Source organism: Barbus barbus (assembly GCF_936440315.1).
Source record: "Barbus barbus genome assembly, chromosome: 5".
Taxonomy (NCBI): Eukaryota; Metazoa; Chordata; class Actinopteri; order Cypriniformes; family Cyprinidae; genus Barbus; species Barbus barbus.
The window spans coordinates 19,955,725-19,970,677 of NC_136733.1; the positions used below are offsets into that span (position 1 = coordinate 19,955,725).

The following is a 14,953-nucleotide window of genomic DNA, read 5'->3' on the forward strand; positions in this document are numbered from 1 at the left end:
ACGCCTAATTTTGTGGATGAAAGGATCAATTCTGTAGCACAAAAAAATATTTGTTCAAGAAATGTTTCGTATGTACATAACATTCAAATTTATATTGATGCACAGAATCACATTTTACATTCAAAAAAATTATATTTTGTTCACGCTTCCATAGAAAAGATACTTTCAGTATTTCATCAGCTTCCAATGGAATTTCACTGCCATCAAGATCAACATGGCATCTACTCTGACTAAAGTCCATACTGTCTATACCTGTGATACCATATGACATCAACACAACAGAGTGATCACATGACAAGAAAACAAAAGCATTTCTAAACACTGGCAGTGACACTAACCCTTTTTCTGGGGGGTCCTTTATCTTCCTCCTTCCCTCCCCTGACACTCTTGGCATGCCTGGCAGTCTTCTGCTCTCCTGGCTGCTTGATGGTGATGCGGATCTCAGGAGGACAGATGTAGTTCTCTAGATTCTTAGGAGGCTTCTTGGCCCGCTTGGTCGTTTGTATCTTCAGCTTCAGGCTGCCTTCAGAGAAACTGGCCTCCTTGATAGAGAATTCCTGCTCCTCCAGCCCATCTCCCTGCCCCCATCTCTCACTGTCCGCATTAGAAGTGACATCGATGTCCTTCCCCAGACCGAGGTCTTCGTCCTCTTCATGGTCCTGTTGCTCTCCAGGTAAAGGGAGGCTCTTGATTGGACTGGCAAGGAGACCCACCTCACTGAGATCTGCTCTGTTGATGGTGGTAACAGTGGAGAAGAACTCCTCGTTTCCTTTGGGCCGGGCCGTCCGAGTAAGGTCTCTTTGCTCCATTGACGAAGCTTCGTCCAAGAATCAGGAAGCAGAGGGACCCAAAAAGGGCAGAGGGTCACCGGTCCAGGTGATTGAGTTTAATCAGAGGGATGTGATGGTTTTTGGCTCTACTGCTCCCGAAATCTTATAAATCTCGTTAAGGTGGAGTTTTTCCCAGGTGAAACTGAAAGTAGATTCAGAAAGAACAAATTATTAGTTAATTAAAACTAAACACATCCATACATGTCCAGACAGGCCAAAGCCTATGTGAAAAAGACATAAAAAAGCAGTTTAACCACATCACATTCTCTTACATCTTTTCCAACCAGACATGACACAATAAAGCCCATTTCTTTCAAGATTAATCTGAGGTTTTGTCGTCCTAACCAGCCACAACAAGCAACGAGTTACAAAACGTTTTGTAAGCACTTGGTTTCGATTACTGTCACATTGTGTTGGGTAGCCCCGCCCCCAGACAAATCTCATTGGTCCAGGGATGTAAACACAGCTGCGTATTACACAATACTAAATGTCTTTTTACTTATTTTTAATTAGAGATTTGCCAATACCATGTCAGATATTGGCTGTTATTAGATATGTAGTTTTATTTATCCTCTAAAAACTTTTTTTATCTTAATCTTTAACAAATCTCAAAATGAATATAAATTTTTAATGCCGTAAATTATAAATGGCTAAATCTTCATTTATTGGCCATTATATGAAAATAATTTACGGCTTAGTGATTGAATTTATCATTTTAAACACTTCAGTACATCAGACCAGTGTATGGTGATTAAATACTTCCTCAGTACCGTAATTTCTATTTAAGTGGGCAAGGTGAATTACTGAACAAGACAAATGTGTCTTTGTTAAACCACCAATTAATCAGCATTGGGGTTTAAGCACACAATCTTCAACCCGAAACAGTTGTACTGCTGTCTCCAGGCAAACTCCCTGACACCATAATTACATTGCTGACCAGCTCATTTGCTTTAGTGGTCAGTTGAGTAAGCCTAGTCACGGTGTGAAAGTCAACAAATGAGGCCTCTGGCCCAGTGATAAACACTTTCCAGATATCAAACAGACCACAACCTGAGAGACCACAGACCTGGAAAAGCCCAATTAGGGTTGAATATAACACCTCCGCAGCACACATAGCATCAAATTGGGTATTGAATGAATTTAGCAGAATTTTTTTCAGGTTATCGTTATTCAACATGTCAATTATATCACTCAAACAAACCATGGCTGACAAAATCAGTCTAAAAATAATTCTAAAAAGCGTTCTGATTGGCTCAGACATACGGATGTTATGTCATGTGAATGCCTGGAGACACACACAGTAGATAAGCCTTACAAGACAAAGTTGGCAATAGCCAGAGTGGTGGACAGTGGCAAATTTAACACTAATAATTGAAATAAGCAGTTTCTATTTCGGAGAGGAGCTCAACACAAACTCTCCATTCCCCAAGCGTCAGACGCATGATGTCAGTATTGATGTATCTAGACGTATAGGAGGGTTTGGAGCATTGAGCTCAGGCGCTCATCTGCTGTTGGATTGTTGTCAGACAGAGCTCAGTGTCATTTACCCTTTCAACTGCTAGACAGGTGACAGATGAGAGGCTACTGAAAACAACGGCAGCTATCGCAAGACAGCCTGGATCCAAGCTAGACTAAACAGCTCTATCTATCCATCATATATCATGACAGTCAAAATGGCATGATTCTCATTCCAGCCCGTGCCGACTCAAACACAGCCATTCACAAATCCTCAATGAAACCCAGTTGTTTATATCTTACTTGTCTATACCTCTAAATAGTGTCCCAATGAATCTTGGGTGTTCTAGCTATTTGGCAAACAGACTAAACAACATGACGTGACACCACAGTGACCACATCCATGCTGCAGGTAAAAATGGTTGTCATTCCTTATTTAAGGGCTTAATCCTGTTCTGCACAAACATGGTTCAATATGTGAAAAAAATAAAAGGTTAACTGTGTCTTCGTTACTTGTAGTTATGAGTTTATTTCTTATAATCATGAATTAACACAGTATATCTTACAATTGGGACTATATTTATTGTAATTGTGACTACATTTCACTTTATTGTAACTTTATTCTTTAAAGTATCCCTATTATGCCATTTTTAAGGTTGCTAATATTATTTTATGAGTCTCCTAAAACAGTTTTACATGCATCAAAGGTCAAAAAACACTTTAGTTTTCTCAAAAAATAGCTTTAATTTGACCTCATTTGTAAATGATTCCTAAACGACTCGTACAAAAGAATCTGTCTCTCTAAACCCCTCCTTTCCGTGAGCCCTCGCTGCTGCGATTGGTCAGATGGCACAGTCCTTCGTGATTGGTCTACCGCGTACAGCGCAAATGACAGCCCATGGGCAGACATTATGCAAATGTGTTACTTTGTGACGTACAGCCGTAACAGAATAAGATTCGAATTCCTAACGACTCGTTTAGGCGATTGCGAGCAGGCTTTTTTTTGATAGACAATAACTTTATATATCGTGCACTTTCGGCTTCACAACTTTGCAGAAAGTTTATGTTCAGATACTGCTACATGATACACTGCATGAAAGGTAATATTCGAAAAGGCATAATAGGGGCACTTTAAAATTGTGAAATGTATATCTCACAATAAGCACTTCATTTCGCATACTAGTGACTTTATTTCTAATAATTATGACTCTTATTTCTAATAATGGTAACACTTTAGTATAGGGACCAATGCTCACTATTAACTAGTTGCTTATTAGCATACCTATTAAAGGAACACTCCTCTTTTTGGGAATAGGCTCATTTTACAACTCCCCAAGAGTTATACAGTAGAGTCTTACCGTTTTTAAATCCATTCAGCTGATCTCCGGGTCTGGCGTTATCACTTTTAGCTTAGCTTAGCAAAGATCATTGAATCGGATTAGAGCATTAGCATCGCACTCAAAAATGAACAAAGAGTTTCGATCATTTTCCTATTTAAAGCTCGACTCTTCTGTAGTTACATCATGTGTACTAAGACCGACGGAAAATTAAAAGTTGGTTTTCCCCAGCTATATCATAACTAGTTACCTAACTGGGGACTACTTATAATATAATTGTCTCAATATTTCACAATTTGACTGTTCTTATTTTAAACTTTAAACTATTTCACAATTAATTGTTTTACTTTTTACTCTGGAAGCAAAAACGGGCATTCTTCGTTTGGGTTATTTTGGGAAGTGACAACCAAATTCATTCCCTAAACATTAAGCTTTGCGCAATTCATCATGCCCTTTTGTGCTACTGACATTAATAATGCCTCAAAATGGGTTTGTGAGGTGTGCAATTAATTTTCTTTAGTGCAAGTGCCCAATTAGAAACCACCTAGAACAAGCAGACTACAACCAATCAAAACAAGTCCCTAGCACTACTTTAGTCAAAAATATCTACACAATATGGACTAAACTGATGACATGTTTTCTGTTTACAAACAGGAGTGTTTTTTCTGTATGTACACACAAAGATTCACAAGTAAATATGGTTGATCAAGAGCCCAGTCAATAATCAGTGTGTTTCCTGGTTGTATAAGTGTATCTCACAAACATAATGCCCCTTACACAATACTAAACCCTAAGACCCAGTTTATGTAACAGAAAGCTCTGTCTGGCAGAGTGGGCACGCTAACTGCACACTAATTGTGTAAGAAAACAGTCGGCTCATAAACAGGTTTATTATTATCACAAATATGCCCCGGGCAGACCGTGGGTAACTACAACACATCAAGCAGTTCTGTGTCAGCAGCGCTGCCTGTGGCAGACTCAAAGGGGGGGATATATTCAGACGCTCATACTCAAGAGGCTTTACATACTGATCTGCCCTCTTTTCTGATGCATCTCAATTAAGATGATCAGAGCATCGGGGGGCAATTATCTGAACGAATTCATCTAAATCAGCTCGACAAAATCAGCTCAACTGGGTTAATGATGACATAATGCAAAAAAATTCAATCAAATGCCTGGCATTTCAATAAGTTACTGAAAAGTTCACAATGAAACTGTAATCTGGGCTTAACAGAAAGGATAATCAGCTAACCTGTGTTACAGATGAGAGAATTGTCAGGCCAGTGTTGAGATGTCACTGAATTTCATAAATTTTTACGGCTTAAGACCTAAACTCCTAAAAATAACCTTACTGTCGATCGCTGGTTTTAATATGACAGTATATATTGTTAAGAAGTGAGATGTATGTTCTTAGCTTCTTTCAAAGCCTGTGCTCTAAGGACTTTTTTTGAACTGACACAATCTGTAGTCGGGTGTCAAGACTGTCTGCTGTGGTGAGAGGATTCCTCTCTGTCCCAGTCCCTTTTAAGGCCATGAACAGTGAGCAGGCTTGAGGTAGACTCACAAATAGCCTTGCCAAACAACCGTGCTCACAATTTGTTGAGATCCTGTCCAAACACAAGAAACTCTAAGTAGCTGTATTATCATCTTTTTGATAAAATATCAAAGGGATGCATTTACAATTTAAACTCCTTTGAAATAATACACATACTTTAATTCTAAATTGTTTACAATAATTGTTCCATAGGTTTTCTATATTTTACCGCCACAAAACAGTCTTCAATCTTATTCAATATTAAGCATGTATTTCTGTCTATTAACTGGAAGAACTTATTGTGATTTCTTTCATACATATAATTCACCTTGTAATTTGTTTAAATCAAAATGTCATAAATGGATGTTGTGGTGGAAGCGTCAGACTTCTCTCTGGTGACTTATTAACTTCTCCAATCATTTAGTCTGCTTAAAGGCATAGTTCACCAAAAAAAAAGCCTACATTTTAACATGATTTACTCAACCTCTACTTGTTCCAAACCAGTACGAGTTTCTTTCTTCTGTTGAACAAAAAACGAAGATATTTTGAAGAATGTTGGTAAACAAACAGTAGCCTTTAGAAATTTACTTCATATTAATTTTTTTTCCCCCCAAGCTATATGGAAGTCAGTGGCTACCGTCAACTGTTTGGAAACCAACATTCTTCAAAAAGACCTGCTTTTGTGTTCAACAGAAGAAAGAAACTTATATAGGTTTGGAACAACTTGAGGGTGAGTAAATACTGACAGAATTGTCATTTTTGGGTGAACTATGCCTTTAAATCCCACCCCTCTACAATCAACATTTTTCATTTTTTTAATTTTTTCATAAGCCATTACTCAGATGTACATCACAATAAGGAAGAAAATATCTATCACTACTTCCTTTTCGTTGCAACTTTAATGACCAAATAAAAAAAAAAATTATAATAATATATCTCGTAAATACTGGAAATACCTCCCAGCCTAACTGTATTGGCAAGAAACACTTGTCAGTTATATTTCCCATGGTGCAATGGGGGGGGGGGGGGGGGGGGGGTGCTACACAGCAGCACACCATATTGAACGGACTGTGCTTCTCCCTGACAGGCTGATTTTTGTTTGTGTTAAATCAAATAAGGCGTCTACTCTGGCTAACATCAATAGGCCCTTCAGAAGTGGCATGGCTGCCACATGCCCTGCAGTTCTACAAATGAAACTTCACAATCCCGGCCACATTTGTTCAAGACATCAATTGTCATGACACGGCTGAATTACACACTCTATGTGCCGTAACTCTGGGCGGCTATGCAAAGTATATTCTACAACAGTGGTGGGACGTAAATAAACACTCACCGGTCGCATAAGGTTGCCAGGATTGAGACCGAATTAAACCAAATGTGTCTGCTGTCTAAAAATCATGCTTTCTTTTCCAGTGCCTTGACCTGATGCAGTCACACAGTGAAACAAGCTGACCATGATTTTAATTTCAAAGCCAGTGAGGAAATCTGGTTTCTTGAATGGCTGTGCAGTCACAACAGACAACACTAATGAGAAAAGGTGCTGAAGTGACATGACGGGCATGGCAGAAATGATCTTTACAATCCAAATCACCTCAAAAAGAAACAACAGATACAAGTAGGCCTGCAAGCTAAATTAAACTGAAATCACAGCTGTCTTGAGTAATTGCTAAGCCGCAAAAAAGTTAATTAAACAAATATACTCATACTTGCGCTCTTTGTTGTTAGTTACTACACAGAGCACTGTTTTTATTGGCAGGAGACTGTGGGCAAAAACACGACTCAAGTGACCGCCGCCTTAAAAACAACAAAGCAGTCCTACATTAGTAACTGCTGACGTTCACCATTTTCACCTTTCCAATGTAAGTCTATGAGGATCTGTGTGTTGTAGTTGTAGATGCAATTTAATGGAAATTACCCCCAAAAAATATGATTTAAATTTAATTTAAAGAATGCAATGTCACTTACTTTAGCTACATAATTAAGGCTGTAGTGGAGATTATATTATCTAAAGAGTTCACAGTACCACAATGAAACTGTTCACTTCATGTGTAAATGTTAGGAAACAATAGTTAACTTTCAAATAAAGCTTTTCTTTTATCAGGTGACTGTGAGAAGGGTCTGTCTCAGTTCTGATTTGCAATGTCTGCCATTTCTAATTATGTTACTCTGAAATTTGACTATTTATTTAAAGCTGCAGTCCGTAACTTTTTTGTGTTCAGATATTCATTTACAAAATGAATATAATGAGCGAGTACATCATGAATCCGTTTTCCAAACCGTGTTTTTGTGTATATATTCGGACTATTTCAGACTGGTACTGGTGGAAGCGCTGCAGAGGCGCCCGGTACCTGCATGATTTGCCTATAAGACATAAACAGAGCAGCAGCTCCGGCTACAATGTTCTTCTGCAAGACGCACGCAGTTCTATTTATTAACCGCTAGAGCGCCAAAAGTTACGGACTGCACTGCAGCTTTAAAGGGACAGTTCACAAAAATGAACATTGTCATTATTTACTCACCCTCATGTTGTTCCAAACCTCTACAACTTTCAACAGACATGAAGTTATTCTCTCATGCTTTTTGTCCCTCTGTGGAATTAAATGATATCGGTTCATCATATAAAGCAATTATACATTTTTTAGAAGATATGGATTACTTTTACAATGTCTTTATGAACTTTTTGGTGGAATAGACTTTTAATGGAGGGATAGAAATCACTCAGAATTGATTAAAAACATCTCAATTTGTGTTTCGAAAGATGAACTAAAGTCATACAGGTTTGGAATGACATGAGAAAATGTGAAAATGATGACAATTTTCATTTTTAGGTGCAATAATGGCAGATAGAAATGCTTAGCATTTCATTCCATTCCATAAGAATGATATCCAATTACTTCATAAGCATATTTTACTGAAAATCACATGGTTCACAGAAATCACCTGCTTATTCCTAAGGGATGCTGTGTAAAGCTTGCCTGCGTGAACAGTAATAAAGGTCAATTTAGAGGCATTTAATGCTATTGGTTTCTGCAGTTTTTCATACCCTACTTCAGATGAGAGCTGCTGTTTAAGTGTGATCTTTTGCCCTTTTGTGATTTGACTTGCTTAGCAACAGCAAACTGAAGGTCAGTGCTTACCACAGTGTGGTTCAAATCACAACTGCATCAATGCACAGATAAACAGATTCAAATAACCATTTCCTTTACTATATTAATAGATAAGGTTTACAGGATTTTATCAACTTTAAGGATCAAGCATAAATCAAAGTCTGACTGATTGACGCTTTGAATTAGATTACTGACAATTCTAGAGAGTTATCCATCAACACAATCCCGAGTAACTGAAACACATCTGATACCGTCCTTCTGCAGCAAAGTTTTCAAACGTGCAGCCAATCCCACTTGAACTCCCAAAAAAACCTGCCGCCCTTGTCTTGTTTTCTTCGATCACAAAAGCAAATGGATTTCTGCCAAAATGTACATTTTAAACTGAGGAGAGATCGGAATTTTGTCCGCAGCAAAAACAAAATGGCTGTAGTCAAAAGAAAAAGAAAAAAATGAAACGGCCCTCCTCCCCCTGTAGCTTGCTGCCAAAAGGTGTTCTTGTTCTGATATTTGGTTTGGAACGGCTGCCAAAAATTAGATATGTCCTTGGATATCTCCCTCTTTCCTTTGTCTCCTGTCAGGACTTGGCTGTCCTCCAGTGCAACTAGCCATAGCCAGGAACAGAGGGAGCTCCATTCACACACATAAACATCACTTTGGATTTATCCTTTGCTCAAATACTGTGGTTCTTTTGTGTAATCGTATACTCTGCATATGGATACAATAGGTTTTCTGGAATCTTTTTGTGGGCAAGCGCTCCATAAGTAGATGCGTTTGTGTTTTGATAAACGTGTTCAGTCTCCTCATCTGACCTGGGTTTTTCCATTGGCTTTCTATGAAACGATGAAGACTAACTAACAGTTCCTCTTCCATTCTGAAACAACTACACAGTGATACAGTCATAGTCAGAACCACAGCACTCAAATCTAAATTTGATATTGTCCCAAAACTCCATCAACCACAAAACCCCATATAGCCTCCATTATTGATCACAGTATTGTATTGAGTATTTCATAAGATCTCAGTGAAAATAATGCTTTAACCAGTGCTTCTGACCAAAGCCTGATGCAACCAAAGCACTAATTTCTCTCGACTTAGGTTAAATGCCAGATTTGAGTTCATATTTCTCCTTAGAACTTCAATATTTGTGCTAACATTGAGAATGTGTCTCTATTAAGCAACAATATGTGATAAACTGTGAAAATTGTTGTAACAAAACAGATCAAATTCAAACAGTTCACCCGTTCTGCTATCATTCATGCACTCTCATGCCATTCCAAACCTGTAAGACTTTCTTCTGTGGATAGATTTTCTGTGGACGATATTTTGAATAATGCTGGTAACCAAACTATTTTGATTACCATTGACTTCCATTGTATAGACAAATTTTTTTTATTTTTGGGTGATTTATCCCTTTAAGGTATGATATTCAAAGCATATCACTTGGCTTGCTTTCTAAAATGATATCAGTCTCCTAGAAGACAAACAAGCTGTGTCAAAATTAAAGGTTGGCATGAAATGGAAGTTTTGATAGTGTTTGCTTTCCTATTGAGACATATACACAAGTAAAAAAGTGTCTCAAAAGAGAAAATGTATTTGTTTTCAAAAACCAGTCCACTATTCCTTTAAAATTATGTAAGAATTGAGAATTTTGATTTTATGGTGGCATAAAATTCCCCAGGAGAACATTCTTCAATCCAAAGATGCTGAGAAAACCACTCAGATCACCTTCTCATAGCTCCTCCCCTTTCTGCAATTAGGCACAGATTTCAGCCAATCAAATGAGGGGCATGATACTAATCTAAGATCGGATAGGCCATTTAAAAAGAATACTAATAATTACTGAAATTTCCGTTCTGAATAATATCTAAATTATATAAATGTCAGCAAAGATTAACTGGACCGTGACAGATCAGATATGAAGCCAAACACTTCAAATCATTGCTACCCATCACAGACCAAACGCTGATGTGTCTCAAAACCTAGTGAGACACCTAACTTACTTGACAGCATTTTAGGCAGCACAGGACGTTCAATTGCCCACAAACGCTGTCTAGATAGACAGCTCGCTATGTTTTGTGACACATTCAGTCTGTAATGAGTAAGAACACATCTGACATGGAAAGCAAGCCTACACGGTGGCTTATAGTGGAAATTACTATAGGCGCTTGACAGTGCAAACACACGCCTACTCTCTCTATCAGCGGGAAACTGATGCACGGCCACGATTACAGTAAACTACACTGAATAATGCCTCTTCGTTTGAATATACCACTATATATATATATATATATATATATATATATATCAGATCATACAGCGCAGGTACTCTCAAATGCTGCTGTCCTTCAGGGTGAGTTACAGAAACATTCACCTTTTGTAGTCTATGGAACCGTTCCTCATCAATGATTGCCATAAGTATTGATAGATATGTAGATTTTGCAGCTTTAAGTCAAATTAAACACATTTTAGAGTATTCCGTTTAAATAAAGCAGACTGGCGATAGTCCACGTTGTTTTCTTGTGGTTAAAATGGAGCTCTGCAGTTTGAAAGTGCTTCACTAATCCACAACAACCCGAGCAGTTTACTCATTTCAGTTCAATTACAGATAAAGGAAGATAAATGATGATATTATCGTAAAAATGGCATGTTGTAATGGTGGTTAAAGGAGCGCAGAGGTAAAAACTCACCCATTTTTCTGAAGCTGCTGCTGAAGTCTACGAGAGTAAATCCATCCACTAGATTATGACAAGCACTTTACAATCCCTCAAACTCAAGCAAACGAGGTTTTTATCGCTTTAAAATGGCGTCAGATGCAATCTCGGGTGAGATTTGTTTTCCGAAAGGAAAAAGATAAATGAAGCGCGGTCGATCAGTGGAGTGCGTCTGCAGATTCAGATGAAATGTGGATTGAAGCAGGAATATGGTGTACAGTCACAGCGCTGCATTGCTTCCCTCTCAAATCATCATCAGACTCGGGGGAGGATCGAGCCTTCCCACTGCGGAGAAAACAAACCTGCTCTTACGATCCTTAATAATACACAGTCCTGCGTTAGATGGCACACCGGAGCCGAGCGGTCGTGCAGGGCAAATATCCAGCGACATGCAGACTCAGGACGTGTTTGATCGGATTTAAGCGAGTGTGATGTGACTCTTGCTGGAGTTTTTGATCATGATCGGTGAGCTCTGAGTCTGACTGGCCCTGCCGATTTCTCTCTAGCGCCCTCTACCTGTACCGCGCAACATAAAACAAACATTTATTCATTTGTTTGTTTATCAATCACACGTTTATTTAATTATTATTAACAAATATTTTCTGATTGTTGCTTGTAGCGCAAAATATTTATTTATTTGTAGTAAAACAAAATCTATTCATTATTTTGTCTGTTGGCTCAAAATATGTATATTTATTTTTTATCTGTTTAAATATTTGTTCATTTGTTTTTGTTTTTTTCTGGCTTGTTGCTCAAATTGTGTATGCTGATTTATTTTTCTTTTTGAGTGTACTGTAGATTTTTTAAAATTTTTAGTTTGCTTGTAGCGCAAAATATTTATTTATCTGTATTGCAAAAATGTATTATTTTGTCTTATTTATTTTATGTTTACCTGTAACGCAAAACATTTGTTCGTTTGTTTTTATCTGTTTGCTTGTAGTGCAAAAATACTTTAGTCAGTTGTTTTTTATTTATTTGTAGTTTAATTATTTATTTATTTCTGTTTACTTGTAGTTCAAATGTATATTAATTTATTTTCTGCCGTTTTTGAGTGTATCGTAAAATAAATTTATTTATTTATTTATTTCATACATAAAATGTCCAGATTTTTTAAAATGTACATTTTTATGTTAAGTCAGTATTTTATATCACTATCCTATCACATGAACCTCAATTTGTCCTTGACATCTTCATTGTTGGTTTCATTATGTTTAAGCGAAGAATTTATTGAATTTCAATATCCATCCATTTAGCACATTACAACTTATTTATCTTTATAATCAGTCAGCAAAATCATTATATAATATCATGCCAGCCAAATTGTTATGGATAAAGCAGCTCACATACACCCTATTTTATTACGCTCTCTCACAGTGACTATCAAACTGGCAGACTGATATATTCCTTTGATTTGGCATGGTTTGGGTCAAACACCTTGTTAACTGACATAAAAAATGTAAATAGTTTCAAATACTCAAGACTTTATTTGATTTAAAGAAAGCATAGTACATTATTCACCTCGTTTGGCCTTTAGACAGGATGGGTGTTTATATCTGAGCTGTGTATTGATTGAGAGAGAATGTAATGACACTCTGAGACCTCTTCAATATAGAGGTCAGCATCTGCTCCCTTGACGGCCAATCAATGTCTCGACTGTGTTAGTAAATAGTTCTCATTGGGCAACCTTGAAAATCGATGACGCTGCTGATTATTCAAAGACGTTCACTGATTTTTCTAGTGTGAAAAAGTTGCCATGGATACCACATGTAAAGAGTTTAGAGGTTTGTGGGATGTGCGTGGACTACTGACTTTAATAACAGATAATGGAAATTATATTGTGACCTAGATATTTATATGCCTGTCTGAGGCCTGGAACATTTATAAAGAGTATATAATGTAAAGACAGCAAGTGAGAGGGAAGGTTGAGTTACATTTCTCAGATCTGTGAAGAAGCCGATAGGTGAGAGGTTTTGATGCGCTGTTTGTTTTTCACACTAATATGTGGTTTTAGTGTAAGTTCTACCACAGCACTTGAGCAAGCATGTTACACGCATAGTCTCAAAACGCAACAGCTGTCGCTTTCAGAATTCATTGCCATGATTTTGGCTTTACATTACTGAAATGTTGAAGTATAACCAGATATTTGAAAGACTTAAACCTTTATAAGATTGTGAGCAAGTTACCAGCTTTTTTATCCTTTTGAGGATCATGCATTTTGAACCTTTTTACGAGTTTCATCATTCTAAGTATATTTCTTGGACAGCTCGGGTGTCATTTTCAGAAGAGACTTGTTAACTATGGTTTCACTATTTGAATTGCAAAAATAACTAGTCAATATCAGCTCATGACAAAACATCTTAAAAATCTTTTAAAGGTTTCACTTACAGTTTCACAATTATCTCGCTCACCTGTTCTTCAGAATGACTGTTCAGACTGAGGACGATGATTCTCGTTCTCCTATTTACTCAACATCATTGTAGTTTCTGCCTGCATGCTCACTAGTAAATCTAGAAGTTGTGAAATGAAAAAATCATACGCTGCACAGAGAAGACGATTACTGAAACATGACACTGTGTTGACAATGGACACTTGACCTAGGTGTTCTCAGACTGGGAAAAACATTTGTTTTTGAGGCCCACAAGTGTTTCTGTCAAACAAAACCGTAAAAAAATTAAGTAAAGTAAATGAAAAAGTCTTTAGAGCAGGGGTGTGAAACTCAGTTCCTGGAGGGCCGCAGCCCTGCAGAGTTTAGTTCCAACCCTGCTCCAACTCACATACCATGCAGTTTTCAAATAAGCCTTAATGACTTGGTTAGCTGGATCAGGTGTGTTTAAAAAGGGTTGCATCTAAACTGTGCAGGGCTGTGGCCCTCCAGGAACTGAGTTTGACAAGATTAAAAACTACAGAAGAAGACACTTAGTGCTGCACCCTATAGCAAAACATACAAGCAAAAAAGAGACAAAATGTCATGTTAATGTAAAATTGACATTAATATTGCTTAACATTGCTTTATATTCAGAGCACAGACTGAATCAAACAAATGTGCTGCATCTCTCATTTCAAATGAGGCCAGTCTGATACAACTGATACCAAATGAGTCATTGATGTTACTCAAGCAAAGTACTGACTATAATGTAAAAACATTACTACTTAACACTATAAGATTTACTTCTCAAGTCATATATTCATATAGTCGCTATACTGGATGCTGTTTTCATTATAAACCCGCCAGAAATCATTCTGTAATTTGAGGACATTGGGTTTAGCAGCAGTTAAGAAAATGTATCTGATGGGGTTAGTGCACAAAACCACAAATGTGTTTATCAAAGTCAGAGGAAGTGGGCGTCTTCATAAGAACAGAGCTTGTGCTAACCACTTCCTGTTGAGATGGGAAACTTCTGATGGCGATAGAAGGCGTACAGTAAACAAGTCAAGCAAAAAGGTATCTAAGGGGGATTATGTTTTTGAAGAACAACTGTGTAATAATCACTTATCTACTGACACACACTAGTAAGATGCCACACAAAAAAAAAAGAGATAAGAAATGTGGGATCCATATGATTGTGTCAATAAAAAATAACAATGCAGTGACATGCTGGTTGAATATTAATTTTGAATTGTCTTGTCTTAGTTTTGAAGACTTTAATACATTTACAAAAATGGAAGAGCATATCCTCAATAGAATTCTGATTTATAAACTGCCCTTTATACGAAAATATACTGAGAATCAGCAGAAATTGTTTATGCTATTTAAATGGTCCCCTATGCATTGTGAGAAATAATAATGCAGAGAAAGGGGAAACATGACTTCAGTTGACTCGATATTCGCCCATAATTGACGACTTCGGTTAGATTGTGTTTTAAACTGGATACCAATATGTCAGTAAGCCTATTTAGTAACTAGGGCTGTTTTTGAAAATGTATGTAGTGCAAAGGAAAGGACAAGCTCGAACTTTTTTTTTTGCATTTACAACAGCGC

General features: G+C 37.3%; 1 protein-coding gene across 1 annotated transcript in view; it reads right to left on the reverse strand.

Annotated features, from left to right (window-relative positions):
• LOC306869771 (SET-binding protein-like) overlaps positions 1 to 11,464 on the reverse strand; it is a 65,375-nt gene extending 53,911 nt beyond the window's left edge. Inside the window, exons 1-2 of the mRNA XM_079416676.1 lie at positions 10,951 to 11,464; positions 339 to 972 (exon numbers count right to left, since the gene is read on the reverse strand). Coding sequence (XP_079272802.1) covers positions 339 to 809 — 471 coding nt within the window. The 5' untranslated portion in view covers positions 810 to 972; positions 10,951 to 11,464. The remainder of the gene's footprint in view (positions 1 to 338; positions 973 to 10,950) is intronic.
• Positions 11,465 to 14,953: the final 3,489 nt, after the last annotated feature.